The sequence below is a fragment of the Caretta caretta genome, chromosome 2, assembly GCF_965140235.1.
Source record: "Caretta caretta isolate rCarCar2 chromosome 2, rCarCar1.hap1, whole genome shotgun sequence".
Classification (NCBI taxonomy): domain Eukaryota; kingdom Metazoa; phylum Chordata; order Testudines; family Cheloniidae; genus Caretta; species Caretta caretta.
Window position 1 is genome coordinate 175716577 of NC_134207.1, and position 24088 is coordinate 175740664.

The following is a 24088-nucleotide window of genomic DNA, read 5'->3' on the forward strand; positions in this document are numbered from 1 at the left end:
ATAGGGCCGGCTTAGATTCTCAGAAACTCATTGTTTCCGCCTTGGTACTGTTACTCCCTGTGCTGTAAATGACATGTACATTCTCTCTCTTTCCGAGATACCTTTACAGACCACAGGGTTCCCAAGTTGTTTGCTACTTTCCACAAAGCACGATTCCCTCCACACCCCTCATTAATCTTAGCAAAAAACCAGGTAGCTAGCAGAACTAGCATGACAATCCTGATGACTGGTCTTTGTTAATATTCATATCTTAATACACATTCAGGAACCCAAAATCCTATTTCTCACTTGTATTTTATAGACCACACTTAAAACATCACCAGTTGTTGCTTGGTTAAGGGTGTAAAATGTTCTCATGGGATCTTTTAGCCCGAAAGTTCACAGGTAGTCATCCTGATTAGGGAAAGGAAATTAACCCCTGGTGAGTGAAATAATAAAATTTCATGGAAATTTACACCCTTACCACAGAACGGGCACAGCAGGATGTAGTTTTCCCAACAAACAAGTTCCTGAATTGCTATTGAAAAGTTCTCTCCAAAAGCCCCTGTTGCATGTGCATGCCTTGATCGCACCATCCATCAGCTGACAACACGACAAGAAACTTATGGTCTAGTACACTTACAGTGTAGATGGTAGCTGACTGAATTGTGGTGCTGCCTGAGGAAGTGAGAGATCAGAATTCTCTTTTCAGCTTTTTGGAGACTTGTTAAAATATGCTTAAAAAGATTCTCCTGGGAGAATTCTGGGCCAAAAAAAATTAAAAATTCTGCACACATTATTGCAAAATTCTGCATATTTTATTTGTCAAAATAATATAAATATAATCACGCTAATTTTAATTATTTTGGTAATTTATTTAAACTGCAGTACAATGGATGGAGAATGGGAGAGGGTAGCATTGGAGGAAATATCCAAATCCACTTTGTCTAACAGTAATGGAGCTAGGTCTGATCCTTTATTTCTAGTTATTAGTCAACAAATATATGCAGCCATTAGCTCAGTATTACATCATAGGCAACTGAAAAGCTAGTGAGGGCTGGGGTATCAAACTCACAGTTTATAAAGCCATACTGTCATTTACAATTATGAACCTTTACACCACTCTGGCAATGTAAAGAAGCCTTAAAACATTTACAATGTGTTTTATGCTCCTGGGGGAATTCACTAGGAATGGGAACGACTAAGCAGACAGGCTGCTACATTATGCTCTGCCTGAGGGGACAGAGCCTGCCTCCTCCTACCTCCAAACACCTCAAAGCCCTGCCCCTCCACGCTGGGTGTGCTGCAATAGCGAGCCAGGGTCTCTTTCATTCACTCTCTGACACATGCCCGCTCAGTCCCACTCCCTGGCAGTGATTGTCATCTCCCCACATGTGAACCCCCTACCCCCTCCATGCTGATTTACATCTCTGCCAGCTGCTCCAGGCTGCTGGGGAGGGGCAGCTAACTACTTTTGCGGCTTCCCTTTCCTTCCCCTCAGAAGTCATTTTTCTGCAGGGAAGCAAAGAATTCTGCGCCCGTGCAGTGGTGCAGAATTCCCCCAGAAGTAAAAAGAACTAGCTAGCTTTGGCCTTTTGAATCTCCTACTGTAACTTACTGTCCCAGGGATATATCATCACAACAGACAAGATGTGTGTGGGAGGATGGGTTAGGGTGCTAGGCTAGGATTTGAGAAACTCCGCTCTGCCATTAGAGGGGTGGTGTGAGGATAGATCCGTTAAAGATCGTGAAGTGTTCAGACACTCTGCTGATGGGGGAGGGGGAGAATATAAGTTCCTCAGATAGATGTTGTGATTGAGGGCTGCAGTAACTATTGAGTTCATAATTCACTCTTGCCAAGTGGTATTTGTGAATCTCATCTTTTAAATCATTAGTGATATTTAAGCAGCTGAGCCTCTTGCTTCCTCGAAGTTCACAAAAGGGAAATGTTAGTGTTTGTGTAGACTGCGACCTAGCAGAGATGTATAACCAGATCCACTGGGTGTAAAGAACGGTGAATATTATAGCAGATATTATAAAATAAGTATCCCATTAATTGACATGGATGCCTCTCGCTCTCTCTCTCTCCATAACACTTGTTTGAGAATTGATCGGACCGTGATGCCTAATGAACCACAGACATTTTGGTTGCAAGTAGCAGATCCTTTGACTACAGTTTATGCAAGACTGATATGAATTACCTATGATGCTTACTGGTGCTAGATTTCAGTGTCTTTCTATTTTCCTCAGCAAGCTATCAACAGTGCCCACTAGGCACAGACATTTGTATACTATTACCTTGAATTTCACTGCAAGAAGAAAATTATGCATGGCAGTTCTAGGCCACGGTTTTGAAAGGAACATAACAAATGCCTCAGGTCACAGTATGTTACACAATGATCAGCTTTCCAGATCAAAGACAGATTTTTTTTTTTTTGCTAAAATAGTGGTAGCATTGGCCAGTTTATTGTATGTCTGGTTGAGCAAACATCCTAATAGGCTGGTGGGAACAAGAACGAACAAAGAACTGGGTAGCACACCAAGTCGGCCATAATAAGAAATGTGAGTTACACAAACATACACCATGAGGTATTTCTTGCAGAAAATTGCATTAAGAAATATATTTGGGAGAAGTTCTGCTTTTCCTTTCAGAAGAGTACACCCTTGTGAATCCTCTATTACCACTTCTCAACAAGAAGAATTTTATTATCTCCATTCTCTGTGAGGTACTTGAGTAGCATGAGAGGTTGAGGGAAAAAGTGAGCAAGACTAGGGGAAATATAGGTCAGGAAGAAGAGGAGATAGGGGCTCACTTGTGCAGGCAGAGGAGCTAGAGAAGGGGGGCAATGACAGGCAATGAAGGGGGGCAATGAAGGGGACAAGAGTTAGAGAGGGGAGTCAAAACCAACAAAAAATCCATTGTCTCTTCGAACGAGTCAGCAACAGCCTGCATGGGAAAGGTGGGATAGGCAGGGATGGAGGATGGAGAGGCTGGGATTGCTGGTATGCTCTAATGTTCTGAGTGCAGACCTGGGGCCTGTTCTCAGCTCTGAAACTGGTTTCTCATGGGGACTTCAAGTTACATGAAGTTTCTGCCTCAGTTGCATCATCTGTAAAATGGTGAGCATACTTGCCTACTTAAGAGGGCTCTTCTGAAGATTTATATTATAGGAGGACTTGTAGAGTGCTGTGGCTACAAAAGTATTATGTAATATTCTGATTTCAGGACAGTTCTTCCATGTAAGAAATTACTTTTCAACATAGTGATCTAATTGGCAAAGATGACTTTAAAATGCTATGGTACAATGTAACAATAACCAGTTACAAGTTGTTTATGCACATTAGGCAATAGACAAAAGTGATATCTGGGTTAATTATTAAATTCCTCCTTTCCCTCAGCTAGAAAATTTGAGGGGATAGGATAGGAAATTCAGGCAAATAATCAATCTCTGAGGCAGGACATGGAACATACCAGACATCATGCTGATGTCACACACTAGCTCGTAGCAGTATGGAAAAGAGTTCCTTTGTTTGTCACTCCACGCTCTGAAACTGTGGTTCCTCAGGTGAAGCAAGGTCTGACTAATGCATTCTTGGGAGATATGCGGACAATTTTCATAAGATGTATTAAGCGGCTTTGTCTCAATCATATTTCTGTAATTGGCTTTGTGCTATGCTTCACTAAACAGCTTTAGCCAAGCAGTCCATTTGCAGAGTTTCAGCAGGGCAAAGGTTTGGGCTTGAAACCTTTAAGACCACTAATTTTATAACCTATCATAGCATCCAGTAGTAACATCCACATTAACTCCAGAAATTTACACACTTCAGTCAACAAGACTGCTTGACATTTGAAATTATTATCAGACCGTTCCCTCCCCAACAGTCCATTATCACGTTTTTGTGATGGAAACACTTTAGGAAACAGCTATTCAGATGCTTGTTTATGGCCCATCCTGCGCTGAAGGAATGACTTGGGGAAAAGCGTTAGATAGGGTTCTCCTGGCCATATGGTTTAGCAATACTCTTCGGTAACCAAGCCAGAGAACTACTAGGTTGATTCTTTAGGAGTTAGTTGTTAGTCTGCTGTGTCATTCAGACAGATACAACAACCATGACTCATCAATTGGGCAGGATGGTAAAAGGAAAAGGATTAGAGAAGAATAGGATTGCAAGAATCTTCCTGTTTACCAGTGGCTTAAAAAAGAAAACCCCAACAAACTCAAACCTCAGCAACATTATATTTACTGGCAGTGCTGTAGCTTGGCTCTGTAGCTTAAGACTTCTGGCCAAACGGACTCCGGTGCAAGCATATTTACTTTAGTGGAGTTACACTAGGGATAAATCTGGCCCCTCAAACCTGAATACTTGCACTGTGTTACTGAGTATGTATGGTAAGTCGCGAGAACAATATGCTCTGTTTCTGGCCATCAGCCACACCAGGGAGGTCATTTTTTCTTGGCAATTAGTGAAGTGGTGGCATCGCAAAAGGAAGTGAATAAACATATTCTGTCCTGCTTAGGTGCCCAGTTTGCTCCGTTCTCATCACAGATTTCCTCTGGATGCACGGTGGGGCCCCAGAGAGCGCTTGATTGCTACATGCGGTGATTTCATTCAGGCTTATTTTGCTGGGATATTGAAAGAACTTTGGCAAAAAAACCCAAACCAATCTCTTAGTTTTCCTCATACAATAAATGTGTCTCTCTCTCTCTTTTTTCTCTTTCTAGGGGGAAAAATGCCAGCCTCTTTAAGAAAACTACAGCAAATGGCTATTTATCTGGGGCTGTTAAGTGGTGGGGGATGTGCTGTGATGTATTATCTTATGCAAAGTAAGTCCTGTTGCTATTAGCAACCTTATTTCTGCCCTCTCCACATCATTCCCCTTTGTACAGTTGACAAATAAGAATAGTTCAGATTCTGATAAACATGGATGGGAGGGAAGAACAGCAGAGCTTAAAAGATTTTATTAATCACACCTGCCAGTGCAATGTCCCTCATTTTGTAGCCTTGGCTTTAATTCCAATACTAGTTCTCTCTGAAGCATGGTCACTTTAGTCTCAGAAGGATTTATTTAAAAACAGATGAAGGTTTCTATTCTTAATTAGATTTTAAAAATGGTCATTGTTGGGAAATGTGGGGGAAAGGGCAGGAGACCACCACTTAAATAGGGAAATGTGAACCTGTTAGAATTGTAATACATCCAGTTTATGGTGCCGTTCCCTCAAAATGGATCTTGTGAGGTCCTGAGCATCAACATCTGTTGAAGACAGTCAACAGCAGTTAAGAGTGCTCAGCATGTTGCAGGATTGGAGCCTTAGAAGGAAGCCTAGAGATGATGCTGTCAATTAGGTGACAGACAGATCTACTTGCTACATTTAATTGGCTGAGAATTATTAACGTTATTAGTTCAAGCAATTGGATTTTCTTTTTTACTAAACTTGACTTCCAGACATTTAGTAGTCCAGAAGCAACAGGCTTGGTTTCCACTTATTTGACCGCTCTAGTCCTCTGGGTCTCATGCTTTTCCCTTGTACAGTAGAACCTCAGAGTTCTGAACACCTCAGGAATGGACGTTGTTTGTAACTCTGAAATGTTTGTAACTCTGAACAAAAGATTATGGTTGCTCTTTCAAAAGTTTACAACTGAACACTGACTTAATACAGCTTTGAAACTTTACTGTGCAGAAGAAAAATGCTGCTTTTAATCTTAATTTAAATGAAACAAGCACAGAAACAGTTTCCTTACCTTGTGAGATTTTTTTTTTTTTAAACTTTTTTTGTCGTTGTTTACGTTTAACACAATACTATACTGTGTTTGCCTTTTTTGGTCTCTGCTGCTGCCTGATTGGTTCCAAATGACATGCTTCGTTGCCTGGTCCATTCATAACTCTGGGGTTCATAACTCTGAGGTTCTACTGTAGTTACTATCCATTTATATTGCTTTTTGCCTAGCCTTGCATCAAGTGGCCTTGCATAAAGTGGCCAAACCCCTTTATGAAGCCCTCAGTAGTTGTGAAACCTTCCCTTCATTTGACATATTTTAACAACAAATTGGACAACGTTGGAAAGCCGTCTTCTATTTCAGACAATTCATGCACTTGAGTTCTGAATTGCAACTCAGGCAGATTGAGAAGTCTGACATGTTTTAAAATAGAGAGGCTGACATGTTTTAAAATAGAGAGGCTGGATTTAATAGGGATATTAGCATTTTCTCTTAACATCTCTTGAAATAGATTTACTTTCATTAGCAGAGTGAGTGAAAACTCCTCCTTAGTTTCCCAAATCATTTAGCTGAACAATCCAAATAATTTATGTGGCTATTGATCATCATTAAAACCATTGTCTGATGCAGTGTTCAAATGAAATATGCATAGCCTTTTAAGGACCATTGCATTGGTGTGATATTGATAACCACATACTGTTTCTGATATTTTGATTACAAGCCAACTGGGCTTTTAATCACTAAAGTACAGCCTTTAATGAGAGTTACCCTCTTCATTAGCATCAAACAGAAACAGAAGCTGCTACTTTGACTCACAAGCTAATACAGTTTCATATCTCTAACCGTAAAGGCTTGTTAACCTAGGAGAACTAAGCACCAATACCAATCATGTGGATGCAATGAAGTTCTGGTTCCCCTTCCTCATCTTTATGTGTACAGCCAAGATGACTGAAGTGCAAGGAAGTTCTGGGACTTCCTTCATGTTGTACATTAAATAGCTAAGTAGCATTGGACTCTAGGATCCTCTGACTTCTCTCTTTGCTGTACCCAGTGGTTTACATCACTTCCTTATATATCTGCTATGTATAACTGTTCCTGTTCTGGACCTTTTCTACAAAGATTCTCTTTGCTTTGTCAGAGCCCCGAAGACAGTGCCAGGGAGAAAACAACCCAACCGCCTCCACTGCTCCCACCATTTAAGTTTGGTGTCATGCTGAAATAGTTTCAGACACACAATAATCAGGAAGTTTCTTGTAACTACAAACCCCTGAGCTCCAATTTCAGGCTCTCTGTGAGGAGATAAACAGTCATCTTTATAGCCAACTGTTGTGCCCTTTAGAAACCCCTGCTCTGGGTTGATGCTATAGATATACAAGTTCACACACAGTTAGGCATTTTATGTTAATACTTCAGGCAAGATATTCATGAGATACCACTGTCTACTGTGCACAGCTGAGAAGCAGGGTGAAGGGGGACTGGCTGCAGCTTCCCGATTCAGAGTCTGCTTCTATGCTGGGGATGGCCTCAAAGTTTTGAAAGCAGCCTGGCTGACTGCTATCCATGGCCCTAAGAGACTGTCCTCCCTCAGGAAATGGCCAGCTGCTGCCCTCATTAGTGGCTATGGGAGAACTTGGGCTAGACATATTTTAATTTATGTCTTCTTTGTCAACTGGGGACAGCCTCCAACCCCGTTGCACTCCCAGAGCAATATAAAGAGGTGGACAAACAAAAGATTGGAGTCCTCTGTTTTAAATCCAAGGTGGGAACTAGATATTCAGGGTAGGATTTTCAAAAGTATTCCGTGTTAGCCTAACCCTCTTCTCATTGAGGTCAGTGAGAGTGAAGCTAGGCCAGTGCTGAGAACATCTGAAAATCCCGCTCTCAGCACGCACAGCTTGAAAAGTTTGCTTAAAGATTTTTCTAGCACTAGAAGGGCCACTATTTCCCCCCTCCCCCCAACAGTTCTATTTTAATACATTGGTCACCACTGGAAAGAATATTTTCCAGTTATCACCTCAGCTGCCACACTATTTCTCTGTAGTTCCTTGCTGTTATACTTCACATACTGTGAAGTAGTAGCTGGGAGCACATTGACTTTGATGGTGACAACTGTATATGTTTTATTATACCCTTTTAAAATTAATGTTTCCTCCACTTGTGTTTTAGTTGTCGGGACTTTTGCTTAAACCTCGCTTAATCCTAAAACAAAGTTTCTGTAGCAGCAGCTGCTACTGCCATCCTAGAGCAATGTAAGAAGTTCTCTCAGTTTCTACATGTTTTCCAGAATTCCCTATAAAGTTTAGAATCCATTCAGAACGTTGTTGAGTGCACCTCCTACTGCTCTGCAAGCGTCAGAAAAGCATGGAAACTTGCCCATAATGCCACTCTTAATATGTACAGGACATTTGAAAGGTCTTAAATCCAGGGCCTGTTTCACCTAAATTTGCTACAGAATAACACTTTCCTTCTGCTGCAATGTTTCTGATTTAGGGGTTGGGATAATTTTTAGTCAATAGTTGTTTTCCCCACATTTAGAATGGTTTGCTGTCACCACTGAGAAAGGGGGTAGTGCAGACCTGGGATTCTCTTTTTGGCAATCCACAAGTGTAAAAGTCTTAGATTTAGGAATCATGTCTGGTATCTCATGGCTGGTTATTACTATTTATAGGGTTGAATTCTTTTTTAGAGGGTTTTCTGTGTGTGTATTTTATATATATGTATACTATTATAGAATGTGTGTGTGTGTGTGCGGGGGGGGTGGTGGTGGTGTCATTTCTTTTATTTGCAGTGTTGTTGTAGCCTTGTTAGTCCAGTTTGGGAGAGACAAGATGGGTGAGGTAATAGCTTTCATTAAACCAACTTCTGTTGGTGAAAGACAAGCTTTCGAGCTACACAGAGCTCTTCAAGTTATAGCTCAAAGGCGCATGTCTTTCACCAACAGAAGTTGGTTTAAAAAAAAAAAAGTATCTTACTCCCCCCTTAGGTCTCCTTTTATTTGTTTTTTCAACCCCATAGTGACTTATTTCCACAACTGTCTGTTTCTTTGATCTAGAAAATTTTGCCAGGACACAGTATTATCAGCTGGCTATTGAGCAGCTTAAGAATGACCCTGCAGCCTTGGAGGCACTGGGGGCTCCCCCTCTTAAAGTTCACAACATCAGACTGACAGACAAGAGTAATCGCGTTGACATGGCCAGAGCACAGGTAAGAGCAGGGAGCCTGCCTGCCAGTGAAACAAGGCTGTGAAAGATGGATTTTAAGTGTATAGTAATGGTGGGGAGGAGAGTGAGGGGGAGATTTTTCAAAGGCAACTAAGTGAATTAGGTGCACAGGCCCCGTAGATGAGTGCTTTTTAGGGTGAGACTTTCAAAGGCATCTAAGTCTTTTGATTTGAAATATGGTAGAGGAGGAAATAGCAAGAATTACTCATTCATATTGTGCTAAGTAGTTTCTTACAGGAAAATAAATGGTGTTTGCACCCACTGATGCTTCTTTATGATGTATAAAGGGTTCGCCATCCCCACCCAAAAGGATTTTTTTTTCTGCTTGTTTTTTATTTTTACATAAGGCCTTGCCTACCTTCGGGTTTTTAGCTACTGGAGTAGCTATGCCACTAAAAAGCCAGAGGATACAATTTTCAAAAGTACTTACGTCACTTAGGCATCTAAGACCAATTGACTTTCAATGTAGCTTATGTACATAAGTCACTGAGGGTGCTTTTGAAAATGTTAGTCCTGGTGTGGATGTGTTGCACAACTGTGAAGTATGACTAGCACCATCACAGCTTATACTAGTTTGAAGCAGAGTGAAGCCAGACTGATAAAGATCACTTTTTATGCTGTGTCTGCCCTCGGGCTTTGTATCAGGGTAGATCAGTGGCTCTCCATCTTTTCAAACCATTGTACCCCTTTCAGGGGTCTGATTTGTCTTGCTTACCTCCAAGTTCCTCCTCACTTGGAAACTACTTGCTTACAAAATCAGACATAAAAATACAAAAAAGTGTCACAGCACACAATTACTGAAAAATTGCTTACTTTTCTCATTTTTACCATATAATTATAAAATAAGTCAACTGGAATATAAATATTGTACTTTCATTTCAGTGTGTAGGATATAGAACAGTATAAGCAAGTCATTGTCTGTATGAAATTTTAGTTTGTGCTCACTAGTGCTTTTTATGCAGTCAGTTGTAAAACTAGGCAAATCTCTAAATGAGTTCATGTACCCCCTGGAGGACCTTCATGTACCCGTGGTTGAGAACCTCTGGTGTAGATAGCCAGTGGCTAAAAAAAAAAAAGTCAAGCGTATTTAGTCTGGTCTACTCTGCTTTTGCTAGAGGTTTCAGCTGCATCCTGAGAGTTTTCAAAGCCATTAATGAAAGGAGCACAGGGTGTTGAATCTTTGACAAATATCTTCTTCCAGCTGGCTGTAGGGCATTTGAGTTAAAGGTGTTAACCAAGAAAATAAAAAGCAGCAAGTTCTAAACAGACTGAATAAAATTCACTTTCCCTTTCAATTAAATCAGGATCCACTTGCATGATATCTGTAATGTTATGAATATCCTAGTTCTCCAGTTGCCCTTAGAGTCTTCCAGGCAAGATCTGAATTTCCAATATAAAAAGCATAGACAAAAACCGTCAAGCTTTCTTTACATAGATCAGAAGAGGGGAATCCAGCAATCCCCAATTAATTTTTTCCTTTGTAAGTCATCTTTAAGAATGTTACAAAGATTTAAATGACTAATGATGAAGTCACATTTCATTCCTCTGACCAACCAACTGCTTTCTTATCCTCCATGTCACTCAGTGCCCTCTATAATGATGAGCATTATTTCATCGGAGATATGAAACCAGTGAATAATCAACCCTTCATCAGCCTGAGTGGGTTGCTACAGCATGACAGAGAGAGTCTTGCTTGGTCCAGGGGCTATTGTACCACCTCCAGAGCATGCCCAACTCCTGCCAGCTAGACCTGCTTGAGAAGGCTTGGAGTTGCCATTTTTGATGGTCTATCAAGAATAGACAGAGCACATTTATTTTCTTCAGCCATGCTGAATGTTTTAGCAGAAATGCAATAGTGCAGCTGTAGCCTAATTTATTAAGTTACAGTATTTTAATGGTAGAATTTTTAAAGCTGCTGCAGGGTTTTAATACCCAATTCCCTTTAATTTAATGGAGTGTAGCTTTCAATATCCCAGCCTTTGTGCCTGTATTTCTTATAATAAACTCTTATGTAATACTTGTCATCCCTGGATCTCCTAGTGCTTTGCAAAGAAAGGGTGTTAGCTCAAATATTTCAGAGTAAGTGACTTTCTTTATATGGTTGCAGTCATAACAGGAACATTCTTTTAACACCGATTTGTGTATGACAAAATTAATACACTCACACCCCATTAAAAAAGTTTAAACTCTTAAAAGTGCTGAAAAGCTGACGTGTCTGTGTTAAAATTTTGGGAGTGATTCAGTTTTATCTTATTGACTAAGAAAGGAATAAAATATTCATTTCACTAACATCAGTCATTGAAAAAGTGTTCAACTAACTTTTATATCTGCAGTTAAAGATACCAGTATCTGGAACAAAATCAGCTGGATATCTCTGTACCAATTCAGTAAGAGACCTCTCCCTTAACTGGTAAGTATGAATAAAAGGGTACTCTGTGGAGTGTTCAGGGTAGGAGGAGAATCCAGGGCAGCAGGGCCAGATTTTTGGTTTATAGTCATCAAAATGGCTGAGATTATGGAAATAAGGAAGAAATCTGCCTTTGACGAGCTTATGAAATATTGTGTTCACATGCAGTCATTATGGAAGTGACAATATCTATTCAATAATTTTACATTTCTTATCCAAAGAATACAAAAGTATGAGGACATTAGATCGAGACCTTTGTGCTGAAAACTGTCCTCTGTTAACTGTAACCCAGTATACTGGAGTGCATAATTGGCCCACTGAGTCTAATTTACCCCCTTCTTCCCCTTCACACACAGAGAAAATGCAAAGATATTTGGGCACCGGGTTGAACACTGGTTGTCCTTAGTTTTTATCACAGACCTGTGATATCTTCTACTCTTCTCAGACCACAGCAATGCCATGGCGTGATGGGTATGTCTATGCTGCAGCTGGGAGTGAGCCTTCCAGCACTGGTAAACAGACTTGTGCTAGTGGAGCTCAAGTGAATGTGCTAAAAACAGCCCTGTGGGCACTGCGGATCTTGCAGAGACACGGGCTCACCACCTGAGCTTGGACCCAGACGGTCAAGTGGGTTTGAGAGCCAGAGCTGCCACCCGAGTGCTGGAGCACCCACAGGGAAAATTTGGTGGGTGCAGAGCACCCACTGGCAGCTCCCCGCCCCGCACCCGGCCCCAGCTCACCTCCGCATCGTCTTCGCCCCTGAACGTGCCGCCCTGCTCTGTTTCTCCCCGCCCCCCTCCCCCCGGCTTCCCGCAAATCAGCTGTTTGGCAGGAAGCCGGGGGGGGGGGAGGGGCTGAGAAGCAAGCGGCAGCTTCACACTCAGGCCGAGGGTGGCGGAGGTGAGCAGGGCGGGGAGCGGTTCCCCCGCACTCCCCCCCCCGGTTACCTGCTGTGGCGCGGGCCCCTCCTTCTGTCCCCCCCGCCCCAGCTCACCTCCACATCCCTAGGCCTGAGTGCGAAGCCGCCGCCTGCTTCTCAGCCCACCCTGGCTTCCTGCGCAAACTGCTGTATCGCGGGAAGCTGTGGGGGGCGGAGAAGCAGAGCGGGGCAGTGTGTTCAGGGGAGGAGGCGGAGGCGAGCTGGGGTGGGGAGCTGCCGGTGGGTGCTCTGCACCCACCAAATTTTCCCCTTGGGTGCTCCAGGGCTGGAGCACCCATGGAGTCGATGCCTAAGGTGTCACTTTTGGCCGGTTAAATTGAGAAGCCCTTTTAGAACCGCTTGTTCCTCACGGAACAACCAGTTCTAAAAGGGCTTCTCAATTTAACAACCGGTTCTAGCGAACCGGCTCCAGCTCACCACTGTATATAAGTGCCTAAGGGCTTATCTAGACAGTTAGTGCGCAGCAAGCTGGGGTGTAAATCTACAGCACACTAACTGTCCACGTGGACCCTCATTCTGCACTTTGATCTAGGGAACTTTTAGGGCTCAGTAGCGGAGTCCACACAGACAGCGTGTGGCATGCTGCTGCACCAGACATTTACATCCAGTTTGCCATACACTAACTGTTCGTCTTGACAAGTCCTAAGATAGATAAATTTAAAATTCACTCCCCAAACATACCCATGTGCAAACTTAAAATATATTTCCCAGAAACATTCATGCCAGTAAAACTTGATCACACAAGTATTTGGCCACGTTTGTGCCCCTTTGTGCAAAGCAAATGGTAACAATGTAGTTGGTTCGTGACACAGTTCCATTTTGTAATAGATGAGACCTGAATGTGTCCTTGAACCAGATCACAATGATTCAAACACAGGTCTCATCTGCTCCATAAAATTCAACAGCATAAGCCATCGTTGGGAATAGCTATATTATATTTGAGTTACCTGACATCGTTCTTGATAATGTGCAGACAAGCCTTTACAGTCTAGAATCGAGAAAGAGAAACAGCAATGACAAGACACTGAAGGTCAAATTTTCAAAAGTGACTTAGATTCCTAAGTGGTATTTTAAAAAAAAAATGACACATGCTTCACAGCTTAAATCACTTTTAAAGAAGAAACTTAGGCCCCAAAGTGTCTAAAGTCACTTTTGAAAATAGGAGTATTTGCAGATTTGACCTGGAGTGACCAGACTATAGATTCATCATACAAAGATGCAGCAACCTAATTGTATTATGGTATGTGTGGGATTTTCAAAAGTGATCAGCATTGGCCTGACACTACTCTCACTTAAGTTAATGGCTACTGCTGACTAGAGCTGCTCAGGAACTTTGACAGAACGTTTTTTCAGGAAATGCTAATGGATTGAAACCAAAACTGTTTACAGAAATGTTATCTGTTTACCTAATTTATTGTTATCCTAGTTTTCATCAGAAAGGTTTCTTAGCCCTAGGATCGAATTTCTGATCAAAGCCAGAGAGAGTGAACAGTCCCCTATAACCAGTGGCACAATGGTTAGGGCACTTGCATGGATGTGGAAGACCCAGGTTCAAGTCCCTGATCTTCCTGATTCACCCCAGATGAGTGCTCTAACCTCCTGGCTATTCTGGGTCCCCCCCCCCGTCAACATTTTGACAGGTCTTTTTGTTCTGTTCTGCATCATAATGGAAACATTGTGAAAAATGTGTGAGGTTTCAGAAAGTGGAATTCTTGTATTCTGGCCAGCCTGCTATTTCAGTGGGCACAGTTAGGCCAATGGAGGCACGAGGTTCTGCTCGGTGCAGGTCCACGGATATGGCTTTGCATTCTCCCGTCGAGAGCGCACAGGTGGGTGCGTTTCCTATAGTGGAGCGCCCATAGGGATGAATACTTGGAGGAGGAAAAAGTTCTTCGTGGCTGGCAGATTAACACTGATAGTCCTCTCAGAAAGGGGGCTTGGAACAGAACTTTGAAGAGCAGAGGGTGCACCTTTGCGTATCCCAGACGTACGGCTCTCTCTCTCTAAATGAGTCATTTTATTCTCTTTGCATACTTGCCTCCTCCTTGGGCTTCTATACTTGTATCAACAATCACATTCAGTAACAATGTGATGTCAAAGCTTCCCTAACCAGGATAATTCTTTAGCAATGTGATCTAGATCCAATACCAGAGATTAGCGAAGGACTACCTAGTTGCAGTCTTGATAGGCAGAAGTGGCTGACTGTAAAAGGAAAAAGACAGGTGAAGTTATTTAAAAAAAAAAAAACCCCACACGCCATCACTTTGGTCAGGATTTTATTTGTCTTGCAGAACCATGATATGTAGTTTCTTGGTTCATTAAGCCATCAAGGAAAGAGACTTTTAGAGGTTTATACCTGCAAACCTTTTTAAAGCACATTTAATTACACTAAACGATTTCGTTCTTGCTGCCTAGTGTTTTTATACTTGACATCACCACAGTATGAAATTGGTCAATTAAAGTCAAATGCTCTTTTGGTTTGTATCAGTTGGCGTCTCCAGGATGTCACCTTGCAACTCAGGGATGGTCAGAATATTCCAGTGTACCATTCGTGTGTGGAGAGCACCAACACACAGGAGGGGTGAAAACAAAGACAGCTGCTTTGCACATCCTGTCACTTGAGGATTTATTGATTGGTTGCATATTACTGCGTACATACAGTATTGTCACAAATGGACAATTTCAGTTAAGTGCGCAATCTTACAGTTCAATTATTTCTCTAGCACTGAGCTGAGTGTTGGTATTGTTAATTTCATTCTTTTTCATTTGTGTGTATGGTAGAAATCCAAAATAAAGATTTTACAATATTGTTACTGTTCCAGAGTATTGTTATATTTTGTATGTACTGCTATGGTTTATTTTTTTAAAAAGGACTCTTGCTGGTAAATTGCATTTCTTTATGATTATGAACCTCAAATGTGGACAGCTGATTTGCTTTCTAAATCTAGGCAACTAGTCAGATTTTCAGATAAACCAAATAATAGGTGGTTTTCCCTTTTTAGGTGAAGGGAGTCAGTGGCCAAACCTTCACTGAACTATCTTTACAAGGAAAGACAACGAGACTTAGGTTGGAGAGAGAAATCTCTATTATATGATTTACTAAAAATGAAATATGACTTGCAATTTTTAAAAAAATATGTGTACTCCTATAGCTCATTTAGTAAATAAGGCAGACTACAGGCAAAATATATGGCTATCAGTGTTTCAAAAACCACCATCAAAGTAGACCGAGAAACACCAGAAGTCAGTCATTTTACTTCTCTGGGGAGCGAGACGTGCAGTGCTAGTGACACCATGCTAGATGCCGAGCAACAAATATCAAATGCAGCAAACAACTTTCATAAACTTGAAAAGATTTGGAAAAGTAGCATGATCAGCACCGATACAAAAATACAGTTTGTTTTAATACTGGTATCATATCTGTCCTACTCTATGGAGCAGAGACATGGAAATCTGCAACAGCAATTGATAAGAAGTTAAACTTATTCCAAAGTAAATGCCCACAGAAGATGTTCAGAATCTATTAAAGTTTACAACAGTGTCAGAAATTCTAAGCAGAACACACCAACTTAAAGCATCAAACGTGGCAAAAGGATGGACATATTTAGGACGTGCTTTAAGGATGCCATCAGTTTGACTTCACATTAAGTGATAACATGGATACCAACTGGCAAGAGAGGTAACCTAGAGAAACATTACATAGAACAGTAGTGAAAGAAGCTAAATTCATCAGCATGACACTCAGAAGCCTGAACAGACCAGCGCAAGACCAAAATACATGGCAGAAACTGATGGATATCCTCTGCACCTCAGGGTGCAGGAATAGAAGGAAAGAAAAGACAGGCACTTCTGAGACACGCAGTAGAACTAGTGGTGATAGTGAATGAGTCAAAACAATCCCTCCTAGTCTAAACTCTGAAGAACTATGTGAGAATTTAAATATTGCCATCCAAAGGTCATACTGCGATTTTGAAACAGTTGAGCCAGCCTCTCTTTCTGTCAGTTGACCCTTTCATAGCCACAGATACAAGGGGTACTGAAGTCTTCTTAGAATGAAATAGGTTAGGAAACCAAACTCCAGTCTGAACCCCATTCTACACTGTTCCTCTCTATTTCCATGTATAACTTCATGTTATGCCCTGTACTTATACACAGAACAGTTCCACTCTTTTCTATCACCATTCTCTGCTCATTCATGCTGGAATTTTCAAGAGGAGCCTTAGGAAGTTAAATCACTGAGAGTTGGTCAATGAACTTCCGTAGGCCCCTTTGAAAATCCCAGGCTTAAGTACTTTAGATCTTCACTGTGATCATCCCATTGCCTTTAAATACTCTTTTTAAAGAAGGTGACAAGATGTACACTATGTTCCAGCTGTAGCTAATGGAGAGCCATTATTTGTTCTTGGATTAGAACGGGTTAACACCCTGGTGTCTGGGTTCCACCTTGTTATCCAGGATCCTGGAGGAAGGGCTCTCACACAGATTTTGAGGACAACCTAGGAATTTTTACCACCTTTGTTTCTAGGAATCCTGCTTCCCTAAAACAAAGTTCCCTTTATTTCCCTGTAAGATTCTGGTAATGCTTCCCTTTAATTTGAATGGTCCCCTCTATCTTGTCTGATAAATGAATATATGTTCATTTAAGGGCTGTCAACAGTCCATGCCTTATGTATTATTCCTTCGCACCCCCTATTTCCTCTAAATCATATTTTTAAAAGCCTGGGAATGGAGATTGCCTTGGGGACACTGTAAGTACTGGCAAGTAACTGCAGTGTAACAATTGGGAGCAAACTAGGCTGTGTCTCAGTTACGTTTAAAAGCCCTACTTTTGGTTTTTCCCCCATTACAAACCTATCAATATACATAAACTTGCATACCTGCTGATCTTGAAAGAGGCAGAATACAGTCATAGCAGTAGCTTCCTCTCCCCTGCATGTACTGGAGAGGAGGAGAGGGGGGAAAAAAAGGGGGGGGGGGAACCTGACTTCTTATCCAATCAGTTGATTCCTACATATGGCTTCCATTAGGCACAGCCCATCCCACAGCTGCTAATTTAGAGAGGGACACTGGTGCATTAGGAGGAAGCCAAAAGAACTGGGGAAAAGTCTTGAAACAACTAGCAGCTGCTAAAAGACAAGATAACCTCAGTAAAGGCTCCTGCATGACACCCCCTCCTTTGGGCTTTCCTTAGAGTGAAGTAAGAGAATCTGAAGCAGAAATCCTAGGTTTGCTACTTCATTTTGTTAAATAATTCATGCATCGTAACTATATTGTGTTGGCAATTGCTAAACAAACCTAATCCAGGCCTTGGCCACCGACTAGTTTTTATTTCTAACCCAGTCTTTTAACAGTGCATTTAGAAGCGACAGAATCACTAGTCTGGTAAAATAAAATCCACTCTTTGCCACCCGTACAGTTCAAAAGTAACCAACTCCTCATCTTACACTGTCTTGCAAAATGCTAGACTCCCTTTCCCATCAGTTCTACTAAGATGGGTTTATTTTCTAGGGGTTTTTTCCTCATGCCAGTGCAGGATCTTACTAACTTCCATCGTAGAGAATCTATAAGCCTTGCAGGAGGGAGGTAGCAAGACAAACAGCCTGATGATCAAGACAAGATGATTTTTATTTAGAAGCAATTGTATTAATATTTATGGTCTCTTCGTAACTATAATTTGCTAGGATGATAAAATATTTATATCCATATTTGTTTGCTTGATAGGACATGGATGATTGTCTAGTTAATATTTGCAGTGTTGTTGTAGCCATGTTGGCCCAGGATTTGAGAAATTAGATAGGTGAAGTACTTTCTTTTATTGGACCAACTTCTGTTGGTGAGAGAGACAAGCTTTTGAGCTAACAGAGCTCTTCAGGTCTGGGAAAGATAATCAGCTTGTCATAGCTAAATAGAAGGTGGAACAGATTGTTAAGCCTAAGGAATAGCTCGTTGCAAGAGACCATTTAAGATGAAGGGGGCAATTAATGTCTGCAGTCATAGGCCAGAGGCAGGTTAGTGGGTTACAGTGTTGTCATGAGGTCTATACAGTACTTTGATCACATATAACACCATATAAATGCTAAGTAATATAACATGGGTGCCTTTTCAGGCCCACATCTCTCAAAGAGGAATGGCATTCTTGTAGCTAAGACATGAGAGTGAAATGCAGGAGATCTGTGTTCAATTCCAAACTTTGCCACAGACTTCCTGTGTGATATGGGGCAAGTCACTTAATATCTGACTTAGTTCCCCATGTGTTAAATGGGGCTAATCATGCTGTTTTCCACCCTTTGTCTCTTGGCTCTTTATCTTGTATGCTCTTCAAGGCAAGGACTGCCTCTTACTGTTTGTATAATGAGGTACCAGTCACAGGTTAGGTCTAAGGCACAATGTTAATATCACTCATAAGCTAGTTATGGCTCTTCTGTTCTTCATAGCCTCCTTAAACTGCCATCACCAGTTGGAGTCCAGTGCTGCACTACTTTGTACCTCTTCTGTAGTCCTTTTCACCTATGCAAAGTGGCTCTGGTAACATGTTTACACCACTTTGCACAGGGTGTCAGACAGGAGAGAATCAGGCTGGTTTTCAAAATCTTAATTCAGCTTCTTCCTTATAAATCTCTGTCAGCAAACTGCTTTTTTCCCTATTTAATATATTATGAGTGAAACAAATCAGCTTTGTTTAAATATCAAAGCAGTTGTTATAAAAAGGCCATGGCATTTGGTCCACCAAGTATGCCAATTCAGTTTCAGCTGGAGATTTGCTAGACAGAAGCAAACCACTAAGTAGATGTCCCAACGGTTCAGTAGGGTTTCTTACGTTGTGCCAGCACTTGCTCACAAAGCAGACAGGTGCTCTCCTCCCCCCACCAAGGAACTACTTGTCAGGAAAACTGCAACAAAATAATCCACACAAGAAAAACTTCTGGTCATACCATGAAAGATTTTGCAGTCAACATGCAATATCTTTGGGAACTATTGTATTAACATTATGGATTGTTGGGGGCTAGGCATTGTTTTCTAATTCTACTCCATGGGGGAGAGTTACCACAGCTCCTCTAGGAATAAAAAATAGTGGATAATTACTGGCGTCCCTGGCATTGTAAACAGCTCCTGATTCAGGCAGGAACCATAGGCCCAAGAAGACAAAAGGGCTTTTGGTATAGAAGGCTAAGTTTAACCTGACAGAGGGGCAATCATTTTGATTCAACAACAGACATGACCTTTTGTCAAGGGAAGGCCATACCCTGCTGAAGCATTGGAAGGACTTGAACCAGCCAACCTCCCCCGAGAAGAAAAACAACTTCTGGTATGTTGAAAAGGTTTTATTCTTTTGTGTTTTCTGTATGTGCTTTTGCCCTTAAATAAATGTACTCTGCTTTGAAAAAGCTGTTTGGTCACTTATAACTGCTGGTATTCCCTGGTCCTAGCCTTTGGAGAGAGAGCAAAGATCAGGGGGCAGGATATTAGTCAGACCTGCTAGGTTAAATATAGTGAATTGGAGGGGAGCTGTAATCTAAATCAGAAGAGGGATGCAGGTGTCTCTTGTGAAAGGCTGTAGCTAGAGTGCTGAGACAGCATTCCTGGAGCAAATCACTGGGGCATGGGAGGGTCAAAGGTGCAAAGACCAAAAGGCAGGATGACCAAATCTGCTATAATCACAACATCTCAAACAAGCAGACAATTGACTTGTTACCAGCATGGTTTCCCAAACATAGGGAAGCATTCCTTTAAAAGGAATAAAAGTTATCCCTCGCCCCCATTTTACTAGGGTAGACTGTAGTAAGTAAATGATTATGGAGCTTCATCTTGTTTCTTACCTATCATAAAATCCTCAGTGTTTCTTCTAGTCATTTATTATTTAACCTCCTTATAGTTTTCTTTTCCTCTTGAGTAGCATGTAGCATCTTATAGAAATAGAACATTATCAAAATGTTACTTTGGTGTGTGGCTGCAGCAGTCTTACCACACAGGAATAGTAAATGCAGTGAAAAAGTGTCAACTTCGAAACAGAAAAGGAAGTACTTCCCTTCTACCCCCAATGCATAGTTGGACTGTGGAACTCATAGCCACACAAATTCATTGAGACCAAGAACTTAATAAGGTTCAAAAAGGGATGGATATGTATATAGGGTGTGAGCATGATTATTATTGCTAACAAAGTCTGGAAAGTCAATTAAACCTCAGGGTTTAAACCAATCTAATTATTAGCAATCAGGATTAGAGCTAATGGAGGGAGCAAATTATCATTCATTTAGCTATAGCTTTTTCTGAAGCATCTGCTATGAGCCACTATTGGAGATAGGATACTGAACTAGGTGGAGTTTAGGTCTGATCCAATATATCTTAGATGTTATAGATTGATGTGTCTTAAATGCATTTTATACACAATTCACCAACCCTTAATATTTTGAACTTGACTTTTTCCAGTTATTTCACCCTACAACTTCAGGGATTTTTGTAATTCAATACAGTTCTGAAATAATGGTCCTAAATAGGGTAGCTAAATGTTTCTAGGCTTAGCAGACACTAACAGAGTGAGAATTTTTTTAATTACATATTGTTAATCCCTAGGTCAGTAACATTTGTAAGTACTGTATTGCAAAGTTCTCTAACATCCATAAGCGACAATTTTCTCATAGTGCTGAACACACCATCTGAAGAATACTGTTGCAAATGGAAAAGAGAAATGATGCACACCGAGTAGTACATACAAAGGAATGATACAAACTATTACAGATGCCTATTTCAGACAAGCAAAATCTTAGTGTGATTCTGCTGTACTGTTTGTGAGGTGACTGACGTTGTGCAAGGGATGCTTGGAGAGAGGGCGTTTAAACAGAAACCTGTTCTTGTACCATATTGCCTTCCCCTTCAAGGCCCAATCTTTCATTCAGATGTGATTATCAGCCACTAGGTCTCATGGTGAAACTGAGGCTGTACCATCACTGTGCATGGAGAGGCAACTCTAAGATTGTGAGGTAGCTAGGTATAGACATCACCACCATACACAGCTTTGAGGGTGTGAGAGAGATTGTCAGCACGGAATCAAAATCATGGTAGTAAATGAGGTAGCTTTTGTAATCCTGCTTCTAAAAGAAAGCACAAGAATGAACAACTTTAGTGTGGTTTTTTTTAAGTAGTTTTGGGTTCCCCTGCCCCTGTGTGTTTTCAATATATCATTTTTAAAAAATGCTTTGCTCTTGGTGCTGCTCTGTGAGAACCCCACACAACACAGGAAACAAGCTACACTGACAGCCCTCTCAAACAAGCAGCATTTTCCTGTACTTTTCCTCAGTCACTTGCATTATTTGAAACACTAGGAAATAAGAAAATTGACAGAAGAGCAATTTAATTTGACAGTGTCCTTTTAAACTGCAGAATAGTCTTCCACGAACAGCCCTGGGCGCTGTGGTGTCTTGTGGATTCATAAGGAGGCAGCACAGTCTGGACTCTAGGAAGTAAGGCTTCATTAGAACTAAAACAGAGTTACATAAGACAAAAGGAGAGCCATGTATTCCTAGCTGTATATCTGGTGAAGCTGAATGCTTCCCGCTGGTTCTTCCTAGCATGTGCTCTGCTGATAAAGGCCCAGCACACACTCCTAACACCTCCCCTTTCCAGCAAAAGCAATTCCAAACAATGTAACATATATACCAACTGTTTCTTTACAAATACCATAACACACTCAACTTTGTTAGCTGTGCTCAATGAATCTTTCAGGTGCTCTGCACCATTTATTAACTCTGCAAGGCACCACTTCAGTCCTTGCCCTAGGTGAATCAGCAGACTGCTCTGTTTGTTGGTATTTTTGACGTTTCACACCCTTACAGTTCTCTCTGACTTTTCATTTATAGTCAGTACAGTATCTCTCTGGCTCTTTGTTTACATTTCTCCATACCCACGTGTGAGCATGCCAGCTTGTAACAACTTAAGCACTACTATTCTCTCTAAATAATATGCCATCAGCAGACAGTTCTGCTTTGAACTGGAAATGTGGACTTGGTATGTAATATCCTGGTCACCCCTGCAATAACAGCCCTAATAACCCTCTGAAAAGTCTCATCATTAGCTGTAGCCTCAGTGAATTCATTCCACATCTTTTCTGAGATAGGACAATTCTTTATCAAGTTGACATGCACTAGTTCTGTCTCCCCAGGTTGCTGCTTCAGTTATATCAAATGCTCTGGACGGTCCCTTATCTCCTCTACCCCGTAGGTCCTTTGTATTAGCTGAAGGGCTTGGCATATTTTTAAACCCACTATAGGTGCTTTATTCCATTATAACTATATCAAAGTTTAGCAATTTTATTTGATTTTTTTTACCTTCCCTTCTAGTATACACATACCTCTAGTAGGAACAAGTTCCCCATTATAAGCTTTCAGTTTAACCTGTTTGCTCACTATGTTCCCTATTTTCTTCATTCAACCTTTTAATACTAAAAATCTGAAACAGTTACCTGAGCACCAGTGTCCAGTTTATAGGTTAAGAGTCCCGTTAGTCTCTAAAGAAGTTGTGCATTCACCTGTTCCTTTCCCTTCAGATACAGCTCCTAGATAGAACTGCTTTTCTGTTCTGCTGTCAGCATTACTGCTCATCATCAATGCTTTGCTTCCTCTTCTGCACTTGTTGATTCTAGTTGCAGACTTTGGTAAAATGATTGTATTTCCCACAAATATAGCACTGTTCACCAAAATCTGGGCATTGTTTAGGTCTGTGCTTGTGTTCACATCTTGTGCAATCCTTGAAGCTACCCCTTGCAAACTATATTGCTTTGCTTTTTCCCTGCTTGTTTTTTGTCTAGTAACTTACTGCTTGTCAGCTTGTTTTCCCTCTCATCACTCTATCCAGAGTGGCAGTGTCCTGTTTTTCTTCCATTATTCGTATTGTTCAGAGCAATTTCTGCCACCCTGATACAGTATTAATGCTTTATCCAAAGTCACATTTTCCAATATAGTTTTTTTTTTTTTTTTTTTTTTTTTTGCAGCTTTGGATCTGTGATTCCTATTACAATTTGATCCCTTATAATTGAATGTCAGCTGTCCATAGTTGCAGGTTTGGCTCATTAGCTTCAGCACTGTTAGGGATTCTTCAAAGGACTCTCCTTTCTTTTGTCTTCTAAGGTAAAACTTACACATTTACAATGTTTCATTTTCAAGGTATGCAGTACTCTTCATATTTCTGCACAATTATGTTGTAACTTGCTTTCTCTTCCTGACTTAGTTGCATGCTGCTAAAGACATCCATTGCCTCAAGTTCTGCAGTGGTGTGAGAAGACTGCTATATTCTGCTGATCTTCTCTCTTACCAAAGCCAGCTGCTTGCATTCATAGGTATCAAAACTCTGTTTGAATGTCTTCCAGAATCTGCTCCATTGACGGCATCACTTCCTGGGGAGCTTTTAGTTACTCCATCTCCAAAATGATCCCTTTATTCCTTCACCACAGTCCTGTCTCCTCACTCTGGTACCATGAATTGTTTTGTGGATTCATAAGTAGGAGGCAGAGTCTGGACTCTTAAAAGTAAGGCTTTATTCAAACTAAAACAAGAGTTACAGAAGACAAAGAAGAGTCATGTGCTCCTAGCTAGATATCTGGCAAAGCTAATTTGACTGTGTCCAACTGGTTCTTCCTAGTGTGTGCTCTGCTCTTAAAGGAGCAGTACATACTCCTAATAGGTGCCTCTTTGGCTAAGTCACTGGAAAAAATCTTGACACTAAGACACAGGACTGGGAGTGAGGCCAGGGTGCTGAGAGCCATTGAACCAAACTGTAAACCCTGTATATCATGGAAACCACTTCAAGCCAGGGTGTCCAGCAGCACCCCTG

At 41.2% G+C, this 24088-nt stretch overlaps 1 protein-coding gene across 13 annotated transcripts in view; it reads left to right on the forward strand.

Moving 5' to 3' along the window:
* Positions 1–24088, forward strand: part of COA1 (cytochrome c oxidase assembly factor 1) — a 131724-nt gene that overhangs the window by 60756 nt on the left and 46880 nt on the right. For 8 of the 13 annotated variants that reach the window (XM_048839106.2, XM_048839107.2, XM_048839104.2 and 5 more), the window contains 4 exons: positions 4704–4805; positions 8750–8901; positions 11252–11328; positions 14754–15078. In XM_048839106.2, coding sequence (XP_048695063.1) covers positions 4704–4805; positions 8750–8901; positions 11252–11328; positions 14754–14850 — 428 coding nt within the window. In that variant the 3' untranslated portion in view covers positions 14851–15078. Of the gene's footprint in view, positions 1–4703; positions 4806–8749; positions 8902–11251; positions 11329–14753; positions 15079–24088 lie in introns of those variants that run through there. The other 5 variants (XR_012667138.1, XR_012667141.1, XR_012667139.1 and 2 more) reach the window with 1 other exon arrangement.